The 16,055-nt window shown below is 49.5% G+C and overlaps 7 protein-coding genes across 7 annotated transcripts; 2 read left to right on the top strand and 5 right to left on the bottom strand.

Moving 5' to 3' along the window:
- The first annotated feature begins 170 nt into the window (after positions 1-170).
- Positions 171-970, top strand: ASPZODRAFT_131889 (hypothetical protein). Its single transcript, XM_022722864.1, has 2 exons — positions 171-228; positions 283-970. The coding sequence occupies exons 1-2, from the start codon at positions 205-207 to the stop codon at positions 931-933; spliced, it is 675 nt and encodes a 224-aa protein (XP_022581483.1). The 5' UTR covers positions 171-204; the 3' UTR covers positions 934-970.
- A 186-nt stretch (positions 971-1,156) lies between these two features.
- On the bottom strand, positions 1,157-3,006 carry ASPZODRAFT_131888 (hypothetical protein). Its single transcript, XM_022722862.1, has 3 exons — positions 2,840-3,006; positions 2,431-2,785; positions 1,157-2,379 (listed from the first exon to the last, which is right to left on the bottom strand). Exons 2-3 carry the CDS (start codon positions 2,632-2,634, stop codon positions 1,222-1,224), a joined length of 1,362 nt encoding a protein of 453 aa, XP_022581482.1. The 5' UTR covers positions 2,635-2,785; positions 2,840-3,006; the 3' UTR covers positions 1,157-1,221.
- Positions 3,007-3,717: 711 nt separating this feature from the next.
- ASPZODRAFT_95516 (hypothetical protein) lies at positions 3,718-7,912 on the top strand. Its single transcript, XM_022730504.1, has 6 exons — positions 3,718-4,080; positions 4,128-4,702; positions 4,779-5,333; positions 5,395-7,347; positions 7,410-7,525; positions 7,591-7,912. Exons 1-6 carry the CDS (start codon positions 3,978-3,980, stop codon positions 7,835-7,837), a joined length of 3,549 nt encoding a protein of 1,182 aa, XP_022581481.1. The 5' UTR covers positions 3,718-3,977; the 3' UTR covers positions 7,838-7,912.
- Positions 7,913-8,406: 494 nt separating this feature from the next.
- ASPZODRAFT_151561 (hypothetical protein) lies at positions 8,407-10,192 on the bottom strand (the record flags this gene model as incomplete). Its single annotated transcript, XM_022725748.1, has 7 exons — positions 8,407-8,620; positions 8,679-8,992; positions 9,062-9,311; positions 9,371-9,649; positions 9,712-9,822; positions 9,903-10,008; positions 10,069-10,192. 7 exons carry the CDS (start codon positions 10,190-10,192, stop codon positions 8,407-8,409), a joined length of 1,398 nt encoding a protein of 465 aa, XP_022581480.1.
- Positions 10,193-10,579: 387 nt separating this feature from the next.
- On the bottom strand, positions 10,580-12,231 carry ASPZODRAFT_25055 (hypothetical protein). Its single transcript, XM_022727984.1, has 4 exons — positions 11,809-12,231; positions 11,551-11,733; positions 11,268-11,452; positions 10,580-11,193 (listed from the first exon to the last, which is right to left on the bottom strand). Exons 1-4 carry the CDS (start codon positions 12,059-12,061, stop codon positions 11,056-11,058), a joined length of 759 nt encoding a protein of 252 aa, XP_022581479.1. The 5' UTR covers positions 12,062-12,231; the 3' UTR covers positions 10,580-11,055.
- Positions 12,232-12,651: 420 nt separating this feature from the next.
- ASPZODRAFT_65679 (hypothetical protein) lies at positions 12,652-14,124 on the bottom strand (the record flags this gene model as incomplete). Its single annotated transcript, XM_022729317.1, has 1 exon — positions 12,652-14,124. One exon carries the CDS (start codon positions 14,122-14,124, stop codon positions 12,652-12,654), a length of 1,473 nt encoding a protein of 490 aa, XP_022581478.1.
- On the bottom strand, positions 14,034-14,577 carry ASPZODRAFT_1864875 (hypothetical protein). Its single transcript, XM_022727257.1, has 4 exons — positions 14,489-14,577; positions 14,359-14,423; positions 14,187-14,290; positions 14,034-14,117 (listed from the first exon to the last, which is right to left on the bottom strand). Exons 1-3 carry the CDS (start codon positions 14,525-14,527, stop codon positions 14,200-14,202), a joined length of 195 nt encoding a protein of 64 aa, XP_022581477.1. The 5' UTR covers positions 14,528-14,577; the 3' UTR covers positions 14,034-14,117; positions 14,187-14,199.
- Positions 14,578-16,055: the final 1,478 nt, after the last annotated feature.

Raw genomic sequence — 16,055 nt, 5'->3', positions numbered from 1 at the left:
CACCTAATAACAATCGAATCACGTGGACTCGGGCCGGTTTGTATCACGTGTTCCCTATCACGGCGTTTCCCTTATCATAATAGATTGCCAGATGAGGGGAAGAGCGTGCCGCCGACCAGATATGCTGAATATGCGACGAACTGCTTTGTACCTGCAGTAATGGCGTCTGATTCCGATTTCGTGCCTGCCCTGGTGGTAGTTGACATGCAAGAAGACTTTTGTCCGCCGGTAAGCTTTGCTAGAAAAGTTCATTGTAGTATACTATTGACTCCTGTCATATAGAATGGATCTCTCGCGGTCAAGGATGGTCGCTCAATCACGCCCTGTATCAACTCTCTGCTTTCCCTACCTGGGTTCGTGGCTCGAGTAGCAACTCAGGACTATCATCCAGTCGACCATATCTCCTTTGCGAGCAATCATCCCGTGCCGAACAACCAACCGTTTGTGTCGGTCATCGAGATGAAAAACCCAGCACCCGGCAAGGGTGCCGAGACCAGGCTGCAGCAACTCTGGCCAGCGCATTGCATAGCTGGGACCTCTGGGGCGTCGGTCATCCCGGAGCTTGATACCAGCAAGATCGACCTCTATGTCAAGAAGGGCATGCATTCGGGAGTGGAGATGTACTCGGCTTTTGCTGACAACTTTGGCAACCTCGACCCGACCGTTAACGCCAAGTCGGTGGATGTGGACCTCGCAAGCCATTTGGTGGAGAAGGGTGTCACGGATGTTTTTGTCGTCGGGCTTGCAGGCGACTACTGTGTGAAATATACCGCGATCGATGCTGCAAAGGCAGGGTTCAAGAGCTGGGTCATCGAAGAGGCCACTAAGTGTGTGGTGCCAGGGGAAGGCTGGGAAAAGGCCAAGCATGAGCTTAATGATTCAGGCGTTGGCGTGATTCACATTGACGGTCCGGAACTTCAACGAGTCAAATGAACATAGGCTTGACATGTTTTCTAAGCCTGTAGAAGGGATTATATTCATGCCCGTTAGCAGCCGGCGCTCGAAATCCACGTCCCCATATTTAAAGGCATTGATAGAGTATTGACCCTTAGAATATCCTCTTATATCCTTAAGCGAACAACAATAGGCCATTTAATATACTGTATACATACCAATCAAGTAATCAGTCACTATATTTAGTGATATGTGAGTTACAGGGAACTTTAAGGTATTTCAAGCCAAATTACACAGTTTTATACATGCCCATTCTAAAGTATTTTTTTAACCAAGTAATGCTTTCTCCAAGACCTTCTCCAGTACAGTTGCTCTATTAGTAGCCCACCAACATTGCTTATAGGGTGCCAATAGCATCCTAGCCGCGCGGTAGAAGTGGTACATGAGAAGCAACGACCCAGAATTAATCTCACCAAGTCTTCGAATGTAAGGTGCATGGCAGAAAATTGGAAATGTGAAGATTAGTCTGGAAAGATTTTCGAGGAGATCAGGATGGTCTATTAAAGAGAAACCCGAGTCTCCACAGACATGTTCTAGGAGAACGAGTAGCACAGAGAGTCGACAAATGACCCACATATGGGCTTGTTGCGGATCATCTGTATTCTGATAGTCCTGAGGGGGAGACACCCAGGCACCATCGTCTGATATTTCAGATAAGGAAAGCTTCGGAAGTTCTAAAGCTCTGCGTTCCACAGGACGGTCATACCATTCCGCCAGAAAAGTTTGGTATTTCGTCAAATTAACATGCGACGTTGATAGCACTTCTTGGATGGATCTGCTAGGGGAATGAATAATCCCTTTTATGAAAGGAGACTGGTTGTATGTCAAGAGGGGAACAGCCTTCATGAATATCTGCAGCATACCCCCACTGAAAGTAAAGAGGTGGTCTTTGGAAAGGTCAGGGAATGGAGCGGGAGAATCGGCATCGGCATCGGCAGGCATGAAGTCCATGTTCGTCCATGCGTCGTAGTAAAGAAGGACTGCAGTGCAGAGGATAGCATCGACGTTTGACTCGGTGAACGGTTTGGAAAGAGCTTCTCGATACAGGCGGGAGGCCTGGGATAAATGTGACAGTGCTGCAGTGGAATAGGCTGTCTCATTAGGCGACAACAAAGAGAGATGTCTAGCCGCAACGAAAAGAATCGAGTGCATCAAATGCTCATTTTCAAATGACAGTCTGAGGCCCCCCTCCCACACCTCCTTGAAAACAAGCGTCTTACAAGTCGTAGATCCGAAATGATGGAATAGCTTCATATGTAGTAAATTGACACTCGGAAAAGCGCATCCAGGAAGATTTCTTCCTATTGAAGCCACTCCAGGCGGGGATTTAGAGCGCACCCGAACACGTTGCTGGGGGTGACTTGGCCATTTGCACTTGTCGCCTCGCTTGACACAGTTCGAGCATGAGGGAAAGGTTTCATCACACTGCCAATAAATTAGTCTCATATTCTATTCTGAGAGTTGACCAGAATAGACCTTGACTCGACGGTGTTTGCAGCATAGGCAACCGTTCCTCGATTTCTGATGCGGTCGTTTTCGCCTCGACAACAGCAACTCCTGTTCAGTGATCTCACGTAGAACCGAGTCATCCTCGGCTGCGAAGATAAGATTTGAGAAGCCGAATGGCGTAGAGAGCACAGGTGTGCTGCGATTCGCGTTGCTAGGTGGCCTAGTGGGCATAATTGCCGTTTAATGATATAATCATCGACTGTGGCTGGCTCTCAAGCTAAAAGGAGCTGACTTCAACTGTACAACCAGAGCACAGTACAAGAACGAGACAACCAGGGTCCTCTGAGCCAGGGAAGGGATCAAATGGAATATTACCGGTGATCTAGGATAAACCCATTAGTTCAAACCCAGTCGATTGAAGGCCATTCCTACTGACCGAGAAAGAGAGAGACCTTCGTAAAGAAGCCCATTCGCACGCCACTGCGTTCAAGCCCACGATCTAGATTAAAACTAGTCGAAGCCACAGGCAGCAAGATTCAAATTTTCTGTAATAAAACAAGATAGATAGATATCTAATGCAAAGATGTAAGAACGAGCTGAAAACGAGACGAAACAAGGTGATCGCGGAGGCAGTCTCGCATTCCCAAAAGAGAAATGCGAGGTCACGTTGTCCGTCTAGACCAAATAGGACAGGCTAAACCTCCTTTGGCCCCTTCTTCATCCTTCCTCAACCTCCAGCCTCATGTCTTTCGTTCTTGGGCTGGAATTGGCCCCCAGAGCCTTCTACGCTGATTAGAGGATGAATGGCCAGACTCGTGGGCTTTGAGATCACCGACTCCACATACTAATGGTATTATTAGCATTAACCGGACAGAACTACGCCGAGTACGCGCACATCGTGGTCGCATTCGCACACAGGACGATCGAGCAAGAGATATCCATTTATGGTCAGTCTAGGGGGGTAGTTTTATGCCAACCAGTACTGGAGTGTAGGCCTGTGCTCCTCAATTCTACTCCCCTTCGTTTGTCTGGATGGAGAAACGAGGTTTGAGGATGGCTATGCCCTCCCTCGTAGGACACAAATGTGAAATGTCCACCAGGGGTTGCACCCTGATTTTGGAAGCATCTGCAGCATTTTCTTAGGATATATATATATATATATATATATACAGCGGATGAAATATGCCCTGCTCATCCAAATTTTGAGATTGTGTGTGCCATCGTCTTTAGGTATTCCTCTTTTTCTGCTAGAAGGTTCATGCCTTACTCCTACTATGGATAAATTCGCCAAGTTGCTTTCGGCCTCGTCCATGGAGAACATCCCATTAACAGAGCAAAACACCTCGGCTCTGGCAAGTGAAGAATTCCACTTCCTGGAAGCTCAAGTGCATATTCCACCATGCTCCGCCGGGTATAAAACCATCTTTCGGTATCGAACAAGATTCGACACGGCGCTGTTGATTATCGCAGCAGTAGCGTCAGTTGCAGCCGGCGCCACCATGCCTTTGATGACTGTGATACGAATCCTTAACCGGGAGATGGGATCAAGCGGCTAATTCCTCTGGCAGGTGGTTATGGGATCTCTCACCGGGCAATTCAGTGATAGCCTTACGGGTGCTTCGTCTTCTGATTTCCTTCATTCAACTACACACCTGATCCTCGATTTCGTGTACTTGGGTAAGTTACAAATTGAGTGACCTTCATACTCTGCTGAGACCATATAGGAATCGCCTGTCTTCTGACTACTACCCTCAGCTCCTTTGGGTTCACGCTGGTCGGCGAGTCGATCACAAAACGTCTACGGAATGCATACCTGTCCGCCGTTCTTCGCCAGAACATTGCGTATTTTGATTACACGGGCCCCGGTGAGGTGACGACTCGGATCACCAATGATATGAATCTGATCCAAGATGGTATCTCTCAGAAAGTCGGTCTTCTACTAACTGGCGTTTCGGGGTTTTTCGCTGCCCTGATTGTTGCTTTGGTCCGTGACTGGAAAATGGGCTTGGTCATGCTCTGTCTTCCTGTTGCTGTTATTTTGATCATGGGCGGCTTAGGCTCCAGAGCGAAGGCATATAATGAGTCCAGCAACAACGAATATGCAGAAAGCGGAACCCTGGCCGAGGAAGTCATATCCTGCATTCGGACTATCACTGCCTACGGTTCCCAGGAACGGTTTCAGAAGAAGTATGAGAAGAGCCTAGAGCTGGCAACCGCTCTTGACTTCAAAGCTAAGATGGCTATGGGCACAATGATGGCTATGATGTTCATGTGCATGTTCTGGGGATACAGTCTTGCAGTATGTTACACCTGCATTCTAGTCCTGTGAAATTGATGGCAATGACCTGTATCACTCATCCTTTATTTTCTTTTAGTTTTGGCAAGGAAATCGATTCCTTCAACAGGGCAACTCCAGCATCTCACAGATCATCACCGTTCTATTTGCAAGTTTCCTTGCAGGAACTATGCTTGGCCATGCTGCTCCGTTCATTGCCGCCATTACTCAGGCTGGAGGCGCAGCCAACCGGATCTTTGCTACCATCGAGCGAGTATCTCCAATCGATCCATTTTCTCGGAATGGAACAAGGCTTGACACTGTGCGAGGCGACATTGAGTTTCGCAAAGTCAGATTCGTCTATCCCGCCAGAATGAATCATGTCATCCTGGATGACTTTAGCCTTCGTGTCAAGGCTGGAAAGACAACAGCAATTGTAGGACCGTCGGGTTCCGGTAAGACGACTTTATTCTCTTTGATCGAGCGTCTGTATGATCCAGTACACGGACAAGTGTTTTTGGACGGTGCCTCCATCCAAGACCTCGATGTCCATTGGCTACGCTCCCAGATTGGACTCGTATCCCAAGATAATTTTTTGTTCAATACAACTGTCTACGACAATATCATCCGTGGGTTAGGTACCACTGTTTTAGAGGTAAGTCACCTTTTTGAACCAGCATCCAAAAGGCTGAAGATGCTCACATAGGATCTACTAGCTTGACGACAAGAAGGCAATGGCCCTAGTGGAGGAGGCTGCTAAGATCGCAAATGCTCATGAGTTTGTTTCGGCGTTGCCAAACGGTTATTTCACCAAAATCGGGGAGAGAGGATCTACTCTTTCGGGTGGCCAGCGGCAGCGAATCGCCATCGCGAGAGCCATTATTTCGAATCCTCGAATCCTCCTGCTCGATGAAGCCACTGCTGCGCTAGACACCAAAAGTGAAAGCGTAGTCCAAGAGGCGCTTTATGCAGCAGCCAAGGGACGGACCACTATTATTATTGCGCATCGTCTTTCAACAATCAAAAGGGCCGATTCTATTGTTGTTGTCGAGCACGGAAAGGTTACCGACCAAGGGTCTCACGAAGAGCTGCTAGCTAAGGAAACAACATATGCGCATTTCGTCCGAGCACAGCAGCTCCAAAATGGCAACGAGGCAACGGAACACGCAGGAGATATCGGGATCATGAGCCCAGAGGAGATGGGTAACAATCCGGAGATGGCACAGACATCCCCCCATAATCTAGAGCTGCCACTTCAATCTCGGTCAACCGAATCGTCACTCTGGAGACTGACGAAACTCATTTGGTCCATAAATGCCCCGGAGAAGATGTATTTGATCCTCGGTATTCTTTGCAGCACGCTGGCAGGGCCAGCCTACCCCGTCCAAGCCATATTTTTCGGCAATGCGATTGTCTCTTTGGTCGATCCGGCACTGAGCACCGGGTCTCACACTCTCAACTTCTGGGCGCTGATGTTGTTCTTACTTGGGATTTTCCTGTTTGCCGTCTATATACTGCAAGGCTTCTGCTTTGCTATAGTCGGATCCCGCCTGGGCTCGAGAGCCAGGACCCAGGCGTTTTCTTCCATTCTTCGGCAAGACATGGCCTTCTTCGACGCCAGAGAAAACAGTTCTGGAGCTCTCACGGCCTTTCTGGCGGTGGAAGCGAGCAAACTTACCGGTATCAGCGGTGCTACTCTCGGGGCGATCCTCAACAGTGTCTTGACACTCGTTTCTGCCATTGTTGTAGCCTGTCCGTTTGGGTGGAAGCTCACTCTTGTATCCATGTCTCTTGTGCCACTCATACTTGCCGGAGGATTCTTCAGATTCTGGTTCGTCAGTCAGATCGAGCGCCATATTAAACGAGACACCGACGCTGCTGCCTCTGCATGCGAGGCGGTCTCTGGGATTCGAACCGTTGCTGCCCTGGCTATCGAGGAGCTTATTCTCAAGGATTACGAGCAAAAGCTCTCTAGGGACCGCTGGAAAAGCATCCAATTCGAGTTTGCCTCAAGCCTGGGCCATGCACTGATCCAATCCCTTCATCTGTTCATCTCCGCTTTTCTCTTTTGGTACGGTGGTACGCGACTGATCGGTTCAGGTGACTACAATGTCCAGCAGTTCTTTATTTGCTTCACTGCGGTTATTTGGGGCGCCCAGGCTGCCGGGTCTATCTTTTCATATGCCCCGGATATCGTTGGAGCCCAGGAAGCCGCCGCTCGACTGCATTCCCTGATCACACACGAGCCCGATATCGACATCTCTTCGGCCGACGGGGAACCTGCCAGCTCTGTACTTGGACACCTGGAAGTTGACCATGTGGACTTTTCGTTTGCTGCAAGGCCCGAACGCCAGGTTCTCCAGGACATCAATCTGGCTGCCCATCCTGGCACTTTCGTTGCTCTCGTGGGAGCAAGCGGGAGCGGCAAGAGTACTGTTCTGAACCTCATCGAACGGTTCTACGATGTAACTGGCGGGTCGATTGTGGTTGACCAGAAGAATATCCGCCGGTACCAACTCCGTGAGTTACGAAGACAGATTGCCCTGGTCGAGCAGGACTCGGCGCTGTGTGGCAGCAGCATTCGAGAGGCTATACTAGGCGACACGGAGGATGTCAGTGATGAGGACATTATGCATGCATGTCGAGAAGCGAGCATACATGATTTTGTGGTGCGTGATCGAAGCCTTCTAAAGACCTTTTTTTTTTCAATCAACTAACATTTCATTGAAAGGTATCTCTCTCGGACGGACTGAATACGTCGATTGGAGCACGAGGGAACCGAGTCTCTGGCGGACAGAAGCAGAGACTCGCCATCGCGAAGGCACTTCTTCGCAAGCCCAAGATTTTGTATGTCCTTTAGGACCCTCGAAGACATTGATAAAAGAGAGCGAATGCACTAACCAATCAAATAGACTCCTCGATGAAGCAACATCAGCCCTAGATGCAGAATCTGAGAAACTCGTGCAACGCGCCCTCGACGCCGCAGCCAAAGGCCGCACGACGATCGCCGTGGCTCACCGGCTGAGCTCCATCGCGCATGCACGTCGGATCTACGTCTTTGCCAACGGGCAGGTCGTTGAGAGCGGCTCGCACGAGGATCTGCTGAAGCGACGCGGCAAGTATTGGGAGTTGGTGCAGTTGCAGAGTCTGGGGAAGTGATTTACATTCTGTCTACCAATATATTTCTTACGAGGTCTGTTGGTTAAGTTTCATGTCCAGACCTCTGGCTCCAACAAATAATAAGTTATTTCATGTTAATATATTTCTTCTATTTCTTGAGTTTTTTTATTTCCCGTAATTCGCTCCGAAAGAGAAAAGAGTAACAAGTAGATGACAAAATAAGGGGGAAGAAAAAAAAGAGGAAACAAGTGTCTCACTATCTTCTTCCAGACTCCTCTTCCACCGTGGGCACGTTGATCTCCTTTTCTTGTTTTGTTGAAAAAAAGAAAAAAGGTGTGTTTGTGTGTTTGTGTGTGAGTAAAACAATTGCATTTCAAATCGGGTATCCAGTATTTAGTAGTAGAAGACAGTCGTTGAGAGGGAGTATGAGAAGGAGGGAAACAGGGAGGGGGAAGATGTCCTTATAAAACAGCCTATAATGTCAATTCAGATGATGGTCGAGACCAACTGCCAGAGGCGTCTTTCAAATAATTTTAGATGGTGGGAGCAGAACCATATTGTGGCTTGAATTCTTTTTTGACTTCAGTTGATGCCACATGGAAAAGAGCTCAGTTCTCCACCGCGTCCACGAATTTATCAACTCGGGAAGTGGTCGAGTCTTGTCGTAGAACGGGATGGCCGGGCTGTTCATTTTCGGAGCCCTTGGGGACAGCATGGGAAGTGCGCGGTGGAATCTCGAATTGGGATGTCTCTCTTTGACCCTTCAGGATGGGAGCGGTAGCCAGAATTTGCTTGATAGCAAGCTCTGGGTTGTGTGAATCGCTGGGAATCAAGTTAGCAGAGAGGTAGATAAAATGGCTTCCAGGAACTAAATGCTTACATTTGCGCATTGATGATCCAGTCGAGATCTTCTTCGCCCTCATCCGGGCCGCCAGGGCCGCCGTGGACCGGACGGAACAGTCGGGGATGCCACTCGGCCCCCTGGTCTGCACGCTTTGCCGCTTCCTCTCGTTGACGATCCTCGATCTTGGTCTTCTCATCCGTGGCAAGCTCGTGGTTTCTCGCGATGATCGCTTTGACAGTCTTGAGCCACAGTTTCTGGGATTCCCGATCGCTCTGCTCCTCAATAGGTCTCGTCAAGGGAGGACTGTGCTTGGCGTGAGATGCATCGAACAAAAGCTCTTTTTTGTGGGTCTAGAAGAAGATTAGAAAGACCTGGTTTATCGAGATGAAGCGGAAAGGAAAGGGGGGGGTTGACTGTACGTGGACATCTTTGATATACATTTCCTCGTTCCACAAGCCGGAGAGTTCGTAGTAGACTTCGCCAGTCTTTTCGTTCTTAATCGTTCCTCCAATGGCATTGTAAGTGCCAGAAAAGTATCCTTTCGTCTTGAATTCGATATCTGCCACGAGATTGTTCTCCGGGCACTTGACGTAGCTGTGGTCACCGAGCTCATATTTCATCTTGCCGAAGAGAATGCCCCGCGCATACATATTGGGTTGAGTCACGATGCTAATGCATGTTAGCCGGAGAGCTTCCATTAACTTTTCATTTCCAAATAATCCGCGTACTATCTCTCGCCCTTTTCTTTGTCGTGACCTCGATTCAAGAGGCGCAAGATGGCGATTCCCTCCATGATACTTGCGGCAGAATTGCCCAGGAATCTGCTCCGGGGCTTCAGGGTCCCGTCTATCCGGATGTTGTGCTCGGGTGCCATGAAGAAATAACTCGACTTCGGGGGATGGTGGGAGGTCTGTTCGGAGATGTAGTATCCGCGCGTGCCATCTGGATAATCCCAGTAGGAGGTAAAAGTTTCTCCGAGAATCGGATTCAACGGCTTCTTCACGCCCCTACAACGAAAGAAAGTATCAGAACCATCCAACTAAATCGAAATGCCGGGGGAGGGGCGTACGGAGGTTTGATGTGCCAGCCGCTCAGATAGAACTTGACAACTGAGACGAATCGTTCTAGGGGGTCGTCGATCGTGGACATCGCGAGAAGAGTCTCTGGGTGGGCCATGAAGCTGTTCGAGAACGGAATATATGAGAAATCCCCATTGTCTTTTCTAGCGTACACATAGTTTGACCGCGAGGAAGCACTCACTTGGTGATGCGTTCGAGCATGGATCTCGGTTCGAGGATGAAGGTGGGGAGGACCACTCGGCTTAGGTCTGCGCCCGGTCGCAGTTGAGAAATGATATGAGAGAGTACTGTAGGCCATTATTAAATCAGTGAAGCCAATCAAATGCTCATGGGTATAGTTTACTCACCATTGCCCTGGTCGGGTTCCACGACCTCATCTTCACCACTGGCCCCAGACTCATTCCGGACCTCATCGACCGACGATCGGTTGCCTGTAGCATTGAAGAAAGAAGCGCCCCAGTTAGCCGCCATGACGAGCTTGCCGATCGAGAAGGTGTTGGACAGGTGGGATGGCGAGGCAGCGAAAAAGAAGCTGAAGCCTTTGGGTCCAGGGCGGGGCCTGGAGCTCAGGTTTCCCCCCCCCCTCTTTCTTCTACAAAAACTTACTAGTTAGGGAGGAATGGCGGATGTGCGGGACAGGCATTATTGTTCACTCGATGACGAGAGACGGGTTTCGATGAGCTTGAGTTAAATTTCTAGAAATCGGAATGGTGGGCTGCCAGATAGTAGTACTATTTATTATGGATTGTTCCTTGGCTGACGTTCTGACTCGACCATGTCGTAGCCTAACTAAGGCTCGTCTCTCAGCTACCCTGGATTTTGACCCGACTTAGTCAGCGACTGCTAACAGTTCGCAGTGCAAGGCTACCAAATTGTACGAGTATTCATTCTGCTTTGAGGCTCTCGAGCTATTACTATCGAAGGAAATGATGTCAGGTTGCCTATCTAGAATCCCCTGTTCATGGAGATGGTAATAAAAGTATGTAGTGTGTAGTACATACTGTCTAAGCAGCTATGCCAGTCCAGAGAGAACCCCAAATGACGTAGAACGAACTGGTACCAATCATATTTAAATCTCTATAAATACCTTGATTTTGAAGCTCCACCCTTGTCTCCTGCTGCAGGAAATAGTCTCCCTTGTTCGTTAGCATGAGCCTATACTGAGAATGTAACCTTCGGAGGGGGTTGACTTGAGATGTAAATAGGCTGCTCTGAGTTCCTGCAATGACATGCCTGCTCTCTGGTTGAGAGCGCCCTGGAATAGCTGGCCTCCTATAAGCAAGCTCACCGTCTGTAGGCCAGCCGAGAAAGTAATATCTAGTCGTAGATCTATATTATATCGTGGCTACCAAAGGAACGTCTCCGCCAGTGATCTCTTTGATGAAATCCAGATCCGGATCCTTGAGCATGACGTGAAAGTGTTCGACGGCGTGGATGGACTTGAGAGACTTCCAGTTCTTGAACCAGACGACCTAACAGTTCGGTTACTCATAGCCATGAAAAAGTGTGCATGCATGCGTATGTGTGGGTAAGGTGTATGTCTTACCTGTTCAGGAGGCACTCGCGAGCAGAATGTCTTCTGCACATACTCTTCAATCTCTCTTCTCGCCTTGGGCGTCAAATCGTCCGTGGCCGGATCATCTTCCAATTCGAATTTCGTCCACACGACCAGATGGACGATATCCTTCTCAACCCCATACGGCCAATCATTGTATAGGATCTTGATATCCTCTGAAACATCCAGTTAACAAGCAATCCAAGTCGAATCTCAAAAAAAGATAAGAAAAAGAAAAAGAAAACTCCAATCAAATCAGTTCAATCACCCCTACCATCGTATTCAAACGGTTTCCCTCTCGGCCGCAGGTCTTCGGGCTCCCCCTCGCCAAACCGCAGTCTTTCCCTGACAACAAACTTCATCACGGACCCGTACTTTGCCTTAATCTGCGCCGTATACTGGAGGTATTTTCTCAGATCGCTAGGGACGCGCTGGAACCGATCGATTCGATTTGTTCCTATCGCAAATAAATAAGCACACGTCTTTGCGTCTCAATGGCGAGTTAAATCAAAGCTATACGTATAATACATACGAACGATTTCCGTAACTGTCTCCCACCCCTGCCTCTGATACAGCTCGTCCGGCGTTGATAAGCACCGGATCGACTTGAGAGGCAAATCGCGCAGGAAACCCGGACACTCCTCCGGCCATTCGCTTCGAGGTACATTCACAAGCCAGAAGGGCAGAGTGAGGACGTCCGCGCCAGTGGGCAAGTTATCCTTTTCCTTCTCCTGGTCGATGGATGTCGTCTCCGGGGCGCTGACGAGTGAGGGAGGGGCTAGCATCGCGGGCACGGGTATGGGGGAGGGGGACCTGTGTCAGTTGGGGGGGCATCAGCCTGGCCGGATGGCGTAATCTATTTATGTTGAGCCATGTAAAAGATATCAAAGAGGGGATAAAAGGCATAAAAATAGAAATAAAAAAGGGAAGGGAATGTCACCAAGGGGGTGAAGTAATAGATTGGTTTTGTGCATAGCGCAGATCATTGTCTTAGATGACTTTTTTGGGTGGAGCGCCGAAAATGCTCTGGTCGCTTTATATCCACGTTACACCTAGGTGGTAGTAATCATACATTGGATGCAGAGGCTTTAATGAATATCTAGGTCATAAAGGGTACTCCAATTGAAATAGATCCATAAGACAAATATCTAATGTACTCTGATGTATAGACCTGTATATGGAAAGGTTGACCATTGACAAAAGGGATATCTCTTTCGTAGCGATCATGGCAGAGAAAAGGCGAAAAAAAGAAAAGAAAAAAGAAGAAGTCAAGATCGAGAGATCAGACAGCCAACCAACGCCATCGTTCTACCCCATACTCCGAGCCTCCTGAAAATGCAAGCAATAACTCCAGACGAAAAGGAAAAAGAAGAGTTTACGCAGCGTACAGCTCGCCTCGAGCTCCTGCACCATGCTCCAGATCACGCCGTCGACCGCCTCGGCCTGCTGCACCGCCCGAATGAAACACGCCTGGTTCTTCGTTGTCCTCCTCCATCATCATGGCCTCTTCCTTGATCTCATTCTCGGTCTCCTCGCGCAGACCAAGGATGTCCGGTGGAATAAAGCTCATCTGCACGCTGGGGGCACCCTGAAGATACCGTAACTGCTCCCTCACAGATTGAACTATATTTGCCAGGTATGTCTTGGTGTTCTTGTTCTCGAGTTTTCGGATCTCAGATAAAGGAGGGAAGAGAGAGAAGTCCGGGCCGAAATGGTTGCGAAAGGCGACGTTGTCGGGGATGTTCGGGTCGATCAGATCTTCGGCGTCGATGAGAATCGAGGTTTCGTGCGCCCAGGCGCGCGAGACGTTGCGCGGCGTGTACCCGCCGCCGCCGACGACGAGGAGGGGGAGGTTGAAGGTCTTGGTGTAAGCGACGCAGGCGCCGTGAGCACGGACGTTGAGATTGAAGCAGCCCAGCCGATCGCAGCCTAGGCTGTCTGCGCCACACTGTAGAACGATAGCGCCCGGTTGGTACGTCTCGATGCAGGGGCCGATAACATCTTTGAACAGTTGGATGTACGATTCATCGTCGATGCCGTCGTGTAGTGGGACATTCAGCGAGTGGTGTGCGCCGGGGTTCAACGGATGAGACGGACCGGTGCTATCGAGGGCGCCTGTACCGGGGAAAAAATTATCTTTGTCGTATTTATGAAAGGAGACAGTCAGGACGCGGTCGGTCGACCAGAACGCCTGTTCGACACCGTCGCCGTGGTGGACGTCGATATCGATGTACATGACACGCGGGTGCTGGCGCAGCAGCTGCAGGATGCTGAGAACGATGTCGTTGACGTAACAGAATCCACTGGCTTCGCCTTTCTTCGCGTGATGAAGGCCGCCGGACCAATTGATGGCAATCTCAGCCTGGTTGTTGCACAGCTTGCGCGCGGCATCGATGGAAGCGCCAGCGTAGAGGGAGCAGTAGTTGAAGAGGCCATCGAAGATGGGGCAGTCGTCGCCAAAGTTAAACTTGATGACGTTCTCGCTTTGGTCCGGATTCTCCATATCCCCAGGCATCACCTGTCGCAAAAATTCAAGGTAGTCTTCCTTGTGGAACTCAGCCATCTCCTCGAAAGTCGCCTCGCGCGACAGGTACAGATCCATGGCGTGGTGCATCCCGTACGCCATCACCAGTTGTTTTGTCAAGGTTAGCCGCCAGGGCTTCATGGGGTGTGACTGTCCGAAATGATGGGGTTCGACGGCTGGATTGGCGTGCCACGAAACACGGTATCCTTGGGGACGAGGTATGCCATTCTGCTGGCGCTCGAGGCTGACCTTCTGGTCGAGACTCAGAGTTTGATTCGCGGGCGGCGGGGGGGCGTATTCCTGAACGATGGCAGAGCGTGCCATGACCGCGCAAGAGGAACGGGGGAAATCGAAGGTGTCTTAAGTTAGCAATTCAGGAAGTCTATGTCAGGTGCATGCTCAATGATCGCTCATGTCGTCTCGTGGGAAGGCTCGACACTCAGAGAAGTGAGAAGACTCGGGAAGGTGGAAGATGGACGGCAATGACGGCCTGTACCCAAAGCGGTTAGCTCGAACCTGAGGCCTAGAAATCACGGGGTGGAGGCTGCGCTTATCTACTTTTGGACTAGATGATTGGCTATTCCCATTACGGACCAAAGCCAGAAATTCAAGGCATTCATCCACTGCCATCAACGAAACGACATCATTATTAGAGCATTTCAACGTTGACTTGAGCATCTGAACCTACAACGCAGTTTCTAACCTCCTTTCTCGATATTTCAAGCATTCGGGCCGTGGGCTGCGGTGCCTCATTTGAAAGTCTGATCTATATGAATGGTTCGATGATGCTACTTCGGTATTCAAATGACTTGCATTTTAGGTCTTGCAAGACAGGCGACGTTTATATATGGTGTCAAAAATTGCAAATGCTAAAGTAGCTCATCGCTGAAAAGCAGATAGGCACAAAATATACTCGATGGGCCACGCCGCAAAGGCTGCACGAGGCTAGACTTCTCCGGCAGATTTCCCCAGAAGAGTGATTCGGATTCGAACAGGGTATGATATGCCTAAGGAATAGTTTCTGTGTATTTTTTTCAATCCCTCGAAATTCATTTTCTAGGCGCCAGGTATCCCAGGTCCTCGAAGGAAAGGGGGGGGGGGGGAAGATGATATACCCTGGATACTCCGTAGTCGACGACACAGTCAAAGGCAACAGGGATGCTTGACCTTTAATGGAACTATTATATCTTAAGTCCAGGATTGGAGCATTCATCCTGCTATAATCAGTTAGGTAGACACGGCTTGTCAAATGGTCTAGCGGTCAGAACAAAAATAGGGCATTGGAGAGAGACGATCAGTTCCGTAACCACTCGTTTACTTTTTGTATTCTAGCAAGGTTTGAGCCGAATTATTTTTCTTTAATCGTTTTTATATCAAGATCAACAATAGGAGATGAATGATCGCTTGATATCACCTAGGATACTATACGGAGTACGCCGTAGGGAGTATGGTACCTAGGTAGTACCTAGGTAGGTAGTCTGAGTCAACATGGATTGTAACGGGAATCGCTTCAGCAACGTTGAGGGGGTCGAACAAATGTTCTCTACTCCGTATACTTGCTAGATAACTAATTAGCTCATAAGACAATACTCGAATACTTTTCATTGTTTCTTCTTTTCCCCAAATCGCTGTACTTACTCAAATCTCCTCCTCCTCCTCCTCCTCCTCCTCCTCCTCCTCCTCCCCTTCGTATCCGTACCTGTAGGATACTACGTAATCGTATTTCCAGACTGATCCGTTTCATCCGACACAGCCTGGCCAAATTGAAAGTCTCACGTCTCACGTCTCCGTCTCACGTCTTTGTGGAGCTGGGAAATTGAGCCCTCAAGCAGTGGGTTCATGGCAGTGCAGCCAAACCTGAAGGCGCCCGTGAGGATCAGCAGCTAAACGCATCCCAGCCAGTCGCCGAACGTGGTGTGGGTTCCCGACTTGCCAGGTTTGATTGTTTTGTCTTTCGGGCTTACCGCTTTCTGCAGGAGCCCCTGTCGATAGAGGCCAAAAACGGAAGCCTCGACCTGTTCCTGGGCCCTTGCACGGGACATGGCCAATCAGCGCCCAGACTTCCAGCACCGGCCCTGGCCACCCGTGGAAAGGGTCCTCCAGGGTCCACGCTGAGGAGGACCTGGGTATTGTTTAGTATTTACCTGCTATTCACCTGGGATAAATCTCCCTACTCCCCCCTCCTCCCTATTGTTGGGCCTTCCTATTCATTCGTTTGGTGTGTTTTGCGTCTTGCTCCTTCGTCTCCTGTTCTT

This window comes from Penicilliopsis zonata (genome assembly GCF_001890105.1).
Source record: "Penicilliopsis zonata CBS 506.65 unplaced genomic scaffold ASPZOscaffold_6, whole genome shotgun sequence".
NCBI classification, from domain to species: Eukaryota; Fungi; Ascomycota; class Eurotiomycetes; order Eurotiales; family Aspergillaceae; genus Penicilliopsis; species Penicilliopsis zonata.
This window is presented reverse-complemented; position numbering and strand designations above follow the sequence as displayed.